General features: G+C 51.6%; 1 protein-coding gene across 8 annotated transcripts; it reads left to right on the forward strand.

Moving 5' to 3' along the window:
* The first annotated feature begins 1,736 nt into the window (after positions 1-1,736).
* ZNF672 (zinc finger protein 672) lies at positions 1,737-9,444 on the forward strand. 8 transcript variants are annotated; one of them, XM_048220909.2, is made up of 4 exons: positions 1,737-2,018; positions 4,662-4,783; positions 5,518-5,621; positions 6,862-9,444. In XM_048220909.2, the coding sequence occupies exon 4, from the start codon at positions 7,123-7,125 to the stop codon at positions 8,509-8,511; it is 1,389 nt and encodes a 462-aa protein (XP_048076866.1). In that variant the 5' UTR covers positions 1,737-2,018; positions 4,662-4,783; positions 5,518-5,621; positions 6,862-7,122; the 3' UTR covers positions 8,512-9,444. The 8 variants fall into 8 exon arrangements, with proteins under 8 accessions (XP_048076866.1, XP_026363426.2, XP_026363427.2 ...); XM_026507641.4 differs by having other exon boundaries at positions 1,738-2,018; positions 4,662-4,713; positions 6,999-9,444; XM_026507642.4 differs by having other exon boundaries at positions 1,761-2,018; positions 6,999-9,444.
* The last annotated feature ends 377 nt before the right edge of the window (positions 9,445-9,821 follow it).

Raw genomic sequence — 9,821 nt, forward strand, 5'->3', positions numbered from 1 at the left:
TTGTGGCCTGTAAGGACAACAAATTTTGTACTGAAAGGCAACCATCTGGGTCAGATATTTTCAAGTTAACAAATATGCACATAACTTCATCTTGACCTTCTTTCTTTCACTAAACTCAGTATTCCTGTTCCGATTATTATCCCCTTCTGTAATGACTCCCACAGGAAATAAAAATCCACCCCCCTGCATTTTCCCTCCATTGGGTTCTTTCCTCCATAGCAACACAAAAGAAAGTTGTCTAATCCAGACCTCTTTCATATGACAGTTTGTCAAATTTTGTGTACAGTCATGACCATGCTTCTCTTTTGCAGGTTAAATGTCCCCAGCCTCTTCAATTATGTAATGTATTTATCACTATCCTAGTCACTCCTCCGGAATTGGCCAACTGTGTCAGTGTCCCTTAAAGACATGTCATCAATGCTGAACAATGAGTCCAGAAATGTCCTAATTAATCCATTTCTCAGGCCTGAAAGGCTTTGGAATTATTCTCAACTAGTCATCTTCGGATAACATTACCTTACCTGCATATGGCACTTTACAGCAAGCACATTTTCCTTTTCTACTTCTCCCACCTCCATCCCTTCCTGGTTCAGGCCCTCATCACCCCAAGCCTGCATCCTGTGTCCGTTTTTTGCTTCCTTGCCTGCTGCTACCATCCCTGTACTACTTCCACAATACTGTCACACGGGGGTCAGCAAACACTCATTGAGCACCTGTGATGTGCAGTGCTCATGCTTCAGGGCATCGCCTATGAGTAAGACAAGGCCTGCCTTTAACTACAGAGGTGACAGCCGTCATCTGACTATACCAACACGCAGAGGGTTGCATTGCAGCCTGGATGCACACCCACGACCGAGGGTGGAAAGCAGCATTCCAGCATAGATTAATGGAGATGGCATTTGTCTAAACTGTTAAGAATGGTTGGAATTAAAAGCAGAATAGCATTCCAGGCTGAACCGGGGGTAGGGCATAAGGGGTCTAAATGTACAGTGATTTGGGGGGCCCCTGAGCAGAGCAGAGGGACAGAAGCTCTGGACGTGTAGCAGGAGGAGCAGTACTAAGGGTTCTCGAAAGGAAGATTAGAGCAGGTAAAGAATGATCCTGAGAGCCATACCTGGGAGTCTGCTCTGGATGATCAGTAGCCTTGAAGAAGGGGCCGTTATGCTCCCAATTGCATTTCCACCTCTCAGTGGAAGACACTGAAGTCTCAACATTTGGACGAGGAGCTCTGCCTAGCAGCTCTTGAAGAGGCGCCTGGAAAGCCGACCAGGAGTATCCCCAACCCTGGCACTGCGCCCTTGGGCAGGTCATTCATTTGTGGGAACCCCCATGGCAGAGCTGTGGGGAGGAGTAAGCGTGATAATAGGTACCAAGTGTGGCCTCACTGTAAAAAGTCACTCGCTTACTACTGGGACGATTTGGGAGGGTGGCCCCCGCGGTCGCTCCACGCCAGGAACCCATCAGGCGGGAGGCAGCCCAAGCGGGGACTCCCGTCCGCGCCCTCGTGGGCGCGCGAGCAGCTGGAAGGCTAGACTGGGCACGCGGAACTCGGCCACAGCAGGAGCTCAGCGCCCTTTCCTCTGATTGGGCGGGATCAGGCCCGGGGGGCGAGCGGACAAAAGAGGAGGCAGAGATTGGCTGAGCATGGGAAGAAGGAGGAGCCTTGTCGGAGAGGGAGGCGGTATTTGGCTCCCAGTGGTAGTAGCCCTGCCCCCTTGCAGCTTTTTGGGCCAGGGCTGGCGACGCTGAATAGTCAGGAGAGAGTTACTACGCCTTCTAATCATCCCAGCAACCGGTGACGCGGCCCACATGAGGCCGACCACTGGCCAGCCGGGGAAAGCGGGACTGGAGCGTGACTCCCTATCCTGAGGCGCCGCCCAGCTCCCCCCACTCGGCGGCCGCGCGCTCCGCCAGACCCTTCCTCCCTTCAACGCCCTAGTCCCGAAATCCGGGAGGCGGGGGTCGGCGAGCAAGCTGAGTGGGAACCGCGTGGTGTACAAGGAGCCAGTCGGCGACCGGTGAGGGGATTGAGGGACTGGGAGGGCAGGGTTGGCGCGGGGCAGCGATCCCCAACTGTCGCCCGTCTTCTCCCCTCCGCTTCTGGCGGCTACCGTCTGCAGCTGTGGGGAGCGCCGCCCCGGCAACAAGTGACGCGGAGGCACGGCGGAACGAGCGATTGGTCGGTTCACGCCCACGGCTGCCGAGCGGCCTGCGCCTCCCAGGCCTTGCCCTCTGCCTGTCCTCCCCCGTCTTCCCCCGGTGACCTTCGGGGTCGGCGGACCCACGACGCAGACATCGCCAGGCTAAGACGGATTAAAAGGGCAGTGTCAGTCACCAGGCTCTGTTGGCGTTAATCGCCCCAGACTCCTGACTACGTTTTTTGTGGGCTGGCGCCAGGGGCGAGGAGCTGGGGTAGGACCGCGGGTGGGAAGTTTCTCCCAAGGAGAATCTGCCTAGCAACTCGTGACGAAAGTTGACTGAGGCGCCCGGGATTGGCTGTGCTGCGACCTACTCAGGTGTGGCGTTCCTCTTTCGGTGAATAGTTGTGCGCACTTTCCCGTTAAGTACTAGGCAACAAGCCCTAAACTGAGTAACCAGCCTCCATGATTACTCAGAAAGCTCCCGGGGTGTGGCGTGGGGCTACGGAATGCCCACGCTGCTCTAACCATGTGAAGAAGGATTCTTTGGGGGGGGGGGGGGTTAAAAAAAAAAAAAAACTTGCAGAACGTTTAGGATCCTTAGGGTGGAGGTAGGAGTCGGACCCCGCATTCAGGATCCCTCTTCAGAGGAACTGTCCTGAAGAGGGTGAAACCTAAAAACTCAGCAACCACAGTTCTCAGACTTACACATATTTTAACCTTCTTTTCATATGAAACGTTATAATAGCTTCCTTTACTGAATTTTCCCAGGCAGGAGTGTCAGACACCTGACGTCCCCTGTCCAAGGTCACACAGCTAGTAATGGAAGAACCAGAATTTGGACACTTGCCTCTGTGGTTCCCAGCCGGATGGTACAGTTCCATTTCAGAAAACCAAAGCAGAGTATTTGCAGTATATGCAGTAGATAGGGCTATGGAGGATAAGATGACTGCAGAGAGGCCTCGTCCTCCAGTAACCTAACATTTGAAAGAATTGTATTCCAGATTAATGCATCATTCTCAAAAAGCATTGAGTGCCTTCTGTGTGCCCAGCTTCTTGCTAGGCCCAGGGAAGGTGCAAACCACCATGTATAGTCCCTTCCCCATCCCAATTCTGGGATGCTCTGCCCCCTTTGGGTTGCAGTTTTGCCCATGTGTCAAAGGAACATAGAGAATAGACTATCCTACTATGTGTGTTCTCTTCCTGCCAACATCCCTTATCTTCTCCACACTTTCCAGTTCACAGGAAAATCTTTGTGAAGGCAAAACTTCCCAAAGAGTGTACTTGGATCATGATCAGGCTTGGGCACTTGGGATGGAAAGCAGCTGTCATTCCTATTTCCAGCAGTTCCTTTAACATGTCAGACTGGATCTGAAGCTGAAAGGGGCAACTTCTTCTGAAGTACTGGATCTTGTTTCTGTTAGGTCAGGAGTAGCCATTCTGGTGTTCTAGATTCCACCCTCCATCCTTGCCTAGAAAAGGGGCTGAAGCCTTCCTAGAATGGATGGGACTACTGTTTCCTGTTACTTTCATTCATTATTCAGAATAAAGCCAAGTAAGGGATGGGGCTGTGGGGTGTGAAGGTGCTCAGCAGAGCTTCTCTGAGGAGGGGTTACTGGAGCAGAGCCCTGAATGAAGAGGGGAAGGGACTTTACGGGTGGAACTATAAATGGAAAGGCTCCAAAGTAGGCAATTAATTTTAATAATACATTTCATTTAACCCAGTATATCCAAAATATTACCATTTCAATATAAAATCAACATTAAACATTATTAATTAGATATTTTGCATTCTTTTTTCATACTAAATCTTTGAAATTAGGAGTGTATTTGACCTTTACAGCATATCTCAGTTTGGACCAGCCACATTTCAAATGCTCAGTCACATATGGTTCATGGCTACTGTAGTGACAGCCCTCAGCCCACGCCTGCACCAGCTTTACCCAGCTCTGACTTCAAGATGGAGGAATTGCAAGATGATCACTTGTCTCTTCATCCTGCCCCAGAAATATTGGCCTGGCAGAACAGATAACCATGGAAGAAAATCTTTGTACTAACGGAAGGACACAACTCAGAAGAAAAAGAACTAAACTGCTCTCATAGATTGTTAATGTACTAAATCCTGATTAACTACCATACTCTTGATCTGTAATGTTAGATATGGTTAGATGTGGTATGAAATACCTGCAATATCTATTAAGAAACAAAAATAAAGTGATATATAAAACTCAGAAGTTTATTTTTAATGTGAATGTTAATTTTTTCATTAGCTTATCTTTCTTAGTACCTATTTTTATTAATTACATATATGGTATTTATAAATATTTGTAAGTATTAAATGCTTGAAAAGTACTAAAAAATTTTTTTCCTAAAATATTTTAAAGTATTGAATGGTTAGGACTTTTCACCAACTCACACATAATTACCTCCTTCCCTCTTTCTAAGCCCTCTTGTACTTTTTTTTTTCCTCCTATACTTACTTTTTTTTTTTTTTGTACAATAATATATTTTTTTTTCTTTCAGGTTTCCTTCCAGGCATAGACCCCTTTTCTTCCAGGGCAAACTCCAGCATGGGGTGAGATACAGAAGAGAGACTTGAGGGGTGTACTCTGGCACTCCGTTACCAAACCTGCCCCCTAGATAGGGTCTGTCTTACCACATTTGTAATGGGGGGAAATTGTATCTTTGTTTATATGACATTTATTTATGCATGTTTGTGTTTGTGTGTTTGTCTTACCTTCCTTGGGCCTGTGCCCTGGGAGGAAAAGGGTGGGTTCCCAGAAACTTGGCCTGAGAGGTGCCGTGGTCCCTGGAGTCTCTCAAGTGAGGTGGAACCCTCACCAGCATGTGCATTGCTCTCTTTGGCATTTGGATCAAACACTGAGTCCTGAGGGAAGGTTTTATTCACATGAGGGCAAACACTCTTTTGAACTGACAACCTAGAATAGACAGCCCAAGTGTCTGGGCTGAAAGTTCCCTCTGGAAGAACTGATTGTCTCTGAAGACTGCTTTCAGGTCCGCAGAGGGGCTCTTGCCCCTGCTTGCAGCTTTTGCTTAAACTCATTCTCTGTGAATAAGATGTCTGGGATTTAAAATACTTCAGACCAAAAAAAAAAAAAGAGAGAGAGAGAGAGAGAGAGAGAGCAAATGTGTGGGAGAGGAGTGTGATAGATGAAACAGAAGAGCAAAATGCAAAATGTAGATAGATGCTAAAGATGAGGGAGTGATTCATGATATTATTCTTTAGTTTTTTATATTTGAAAATGTCCATTAAAACAATACCCTCCACCAGAAAATATTCCCCTCTTCTTTCTCTCCCTGCCTCTGTGCCCTTTGCTCAATGTAAATTCATGTTGTCCCTCTTACTTCATCCCTGCAGGGTACAGAACATCCTGCTCCAAAGGCATGAGAAGAGAACATCCTATATTGGCCACTCCTGCCCAATGTGGAGGGGAGCAGAAACTCCAGAGCCCACCCCTGAAGGTTTGTGGCTTTCAAGGCTTTTTTTCAATGGATCCCATTTATGGGGTGTTTTAACCAAGCTCTGGGTATTTATGATGTTTCCATCTGCCAATAAGAAAATGACTGCTGACCATTTTGTTTGCTTCCTCTCCTTAACCTATTGAGTGACACAGCCTATAACTCACAGCAACTATACCTCATCTCCACTGAATTTAGCTGGGACCAGTCCATGAGCCTTGAGGGAGAGTAGTCAGTGATGAGGCCCACAGGAGGCTCTGTACAGACAGGCTGATCCTGCTCGCAGACAGCTACCTGGACCAACTTGTCAAAAGGGTTCAGGGATAACATTTGAGATAAAGAGGATAGCAGATCAGATCCCATCCCCATAAAGGGGCTTCTCTGCTACTCTGGGTTCTCAGATCCCTGGAGCTAGAGCAATGAGAAAAGTCTGCGGAATGTTTGCAAACAACTTGGATGACCTGAGAATTAGGAAGGAATGCTTCTTCCTTCTCTGCAGGTTTGCTAAAAATGTGAAAAGCATTTCTAGAATAATGCCATTAACTTTCAATGTTATTCCTTATGGGTTATTCATGTTCCTTTTTGCCCCTTTCCTGGGTCCTGAGTTTCTTTCTCAAGGCTAGGCCAGGGAACTTTTAGGCTGTGTACTGGTGTGGAGTGATTATCAGGTACTGTCCAAAGGCAAGGTGCAATACTTTGGGGTCTCTCAGATAACCATCCCTTGCCCAGGCCCCAGCCCTTTCTGAGACTTTTGCCCAAACTGCTGCATCTGTACAGGTTTCTGCTTCATCTCATTGCCCTCCTTGTCCTTCCAGACCAGATCTGGCTAGGTTCCCATTGGTGACTTAGGAAATCAGGGTCTCAGAGGAAGGTGTTGATGTGGTTTAGGCCCAGGGGCCTTCTCATTGCCCACCCCTCCTTTGTGTTTCCTAGTGCATCTCCAGACCAACACCTCTGATCTAAGGACAGAAAATAGGCTGGGTACTCCTCATGCCCTGCCAAGCAGAGTTTTGGAAGCAAACTCCCTCTCTGAATCCCTCACCCTTCCTGATGGCATGAGGACCTCCCCACCCCCAATATTTCTAGGAGTCCTGTGGCTTTGCCTTCTCTTGGAGAATGGAATCAAGGAGATGGCCTAGCTGAGGAAGTTACAAGAAATAGGGACCCTGTGCTTGCCTCCCCCTTCCCCAAAGTGTAGCTGTTGCGGCTGTTACTGTGGCTTACAGTGACTTTCTCCCTATAGCGCTCAGGGTGAAGGGTGAACCTGGCTGCAGCCCACCCTAGAAAAAGCTGCAGAGCCTGCCCACAAAAGAAGGAACCTGGAATCTGCAGACCAGTTTTCCAGGCCTCCCCTTCTTCCCTCTGCTACTCCCTTTGTAGGCCTTCAGAAAACCGAAAATAACGCGCAGTTTGAGGCGGTGGACGCCGGCGTGGGAGTGGCACACTTCCCCGCCAGCCTGGCCCCCGGCCCGCATCCCGAGGGCACCCCAGCCTAGACCTCACCATGTTCGCTGCATCAGAGGCGGCCGCAGCGGCAGCGGCGGCAGGAAGGCCTTATGTATGCAGTGAGTGTGGCAAGAGCTTCCGCTACAGTTCGGTGCTGCTGCGCCACGAGCGCGCCCACGGCGGCGACAGCCGCTACCGCTGCCTAGACTGTGGTGAGCGCTATGCACTGGCCGCCGACCTCCGCGCACACCGACGCGCGCATGCTGGCCAGACGCTCTACATCTGCAATGAGTGCGGCCAGAGCTTCCATCATAGTGGCCGCCTTGACCTGCACCAGAGCACACACAGACAACGCAGCCGCTCCTGCCCTTGCCGCGCCTGCGGCCGCAGCTTTCCACACCTCTCAGCTCTGCTGCTGCACCGTCGCCGGCGGCACCCCCCCGAAAGGCCCTGCCGCTGTCCCCTGTGCGCCCGCGCCTTCCGTCAGAGTGCGCTACGCTTCCACCAGGCGCGGGCACACCCGTGGGGGACACCCATCATGCCTCTCGACCCGGTCCACCGCTGCTCACAGTGCCCACGGGCCTTCCGCAGCTACGCAGGGCTACGGAGCCACGCACGCGTCCACGCGGCTCGGAGCCCTGGTGACGCCACAGCTCCTCGGCCGCGTGCTCCGGGTACACACCAGTGCAATGTGTGCGGGAAGAGCTTTGGCAAGAGCTCCACACTAACACGACACCTGCAGACGCACTCAGGTGAGAAGCCTTTCAAGTGCCCGGAGTGTGGAAAGGGCTTTCTGGAGAGCGCCACGCTGGTGCGCCATCAGCGAACGCACACGGGTGAGAAGCCTTACGCGTGCGGGGACTGCGGGCGCCGCTTCAGCGAAAGTTCCACCCTCTTGCGCCATAGGCGCAGCCACCAGGGAGAGCGGCCGCACGCTTGCGCCACGTGCGGCAAGGGCTTCGGGCAGCGCTCCGACCTAGTGGTGCACCAGCGCATACACACGGGGGAGAGGCCCTTCCCGTGTGCCGAGTGCGGCCGCCGCTTCAGCGACCGCTCTGACCTCACCAAGCACCGGCGCACGCACACAGGCGAGAAGCCCTACCATTGTGAGTTGTGTGGCAAACGCTTCACGTGCGTATCCAACCTCAACGTGCACCGGCGCAACCACGCTGGCCACAAGCCCCACAAGTGCCCCGAGTGCGGCAAGGCCTTCAGCGTGGGCTCCAAGCTGGCGCTGCACCGCAAGACACACCTGGGCGAGCGGCCGGCAGAATGTGCCGAGTGCGGCAAGTGTTTCAGCCACAGCCGCTCGCTCTCCCAGCACCAGCGGGCCCACACACGCGCTCGAGCCGCCACCGCGGCCACCCAAGCCACCGTGGGAGCTGCGCTCGTCTTTGCTGCGCAGGCAGAACAGGAAAAGCCGGACAAAATTTTTGTGTCCAGTTAAGGGACAGTAGCTGAGAAGCTTCTCTGTAGTAGGCTGGCAAGTACTGACTCACTGCCACAGGGATGGTGGGGCTCCGTGGCAGAGGGAGGTCTCTGCAAAGACAGCGTGGCTGGCTGTCGCCTTGCCACACCTTCCATGGTAGCCCTTCACCGGGACTCCTGCCACGCCCCTACATGGACTTCCCTGGTCAGCTCTTCCTGTCCTCCCTCCTTCCTGCTCTCCCCCTGTGGTGTCGGTGCAGGGAGTCAGGAAAACCTAGACACAGAAGGGAGCCCAGGTATTGGTGTATTCCCATTGCTGCTACTGTGCCCTCAGATGTTTCTTTCCCGTTTTCCCACCTGTGTTCTATCTGCTCTTGTCCCATCCCCTTTTTCCAGCCTGAGTCTCCCCTCGCTCTCCTTCCTGCCTACTTTTGTTGTCCTGCCTCTTCAGGTAATGATCACAGATATGGCCACAGGGACAACCCACCCGCCTTGTGGTCTTCTTGCCTCTTGGTTCTACTTGAGTCTCTGCTGCTTTCTTCCTGGGCTCAGAGACAGGAAATTTGTAGGCAGAGAGATGACGGATGGGACAGCTCATTTCAGTGAAAGACATCATGCCAGAACCAACCAGCCTGCCTCCGGGCAGAGAATGTCCACCCACAGTGGAGCTGGGCAGGACAGACCTGATGGTGTCCAGGTCAAAGTGCCTCTCAGGGCAATATTCTCCAGCTAGGCAGGGGGACATTAACTTTGGGACCCAGACTGAGACCACATGGGGTCTACAAAGCAGAGTATTGCCAAGAGTATTGCATCAGAATGTTATTTCCAAACTAAGCTTAGAGCCATGGGGAAACTGAGCTCCACAGAGTCAGTAGTGCAGGGTAGAAAATCTGGAATTGGCCAGCGATTTTTTTGCTTATGACTGGTGAAATAAAGCTTGTTTGTTTGGGTTCCAGATGGCAAGAGCGTCCTTTGTCAAAGCTGAGGCTGCTGTCTTTGCAGACTTCAGGAGTGATGCAAGAGCCAGGCCCTTTTGAAGTTCTAAGATGCCCCCTCCCAAGGTAGCTCAGTGATCTTGCATGTATAGCCCCCTTGATCTTGCACTGGAAGGCAAGACTCTTCGAACCTATACACTTGGTTCTCTTGGTCAGTGCAGAGTACAAATGTGGCTCAGGCTCACACACCTCCATTCCTGTTCCAACCCATCCCTCTGGAATGATCCAGTGCTCTCCATGTCACAGCCTGCCCTTCTTGAGTGCAAGAATAGGTTTGACACTCCACAGAAAAGGACTGCAAAGTGCAAAAGCAAATCGGGAAAGAAAGCCAGGT

The sequence above is a fragment of the Ursus arctos genome, unplaced genomic scaffold (genome assembly GCF_023065955.2).
Source record: "Ursus arctos isolate Adak ecotype North America unplaced genomic scaffold, UrsArc2.0 scaffold_5, whole genome shotgun sequence".
In the NCBI taxonomy this organism is placed as follows: Eukaryota; Metazoa; Chordata; class Mammalia; order Carnivora; family Ursidae; genus Ursus; species Ursus arctos.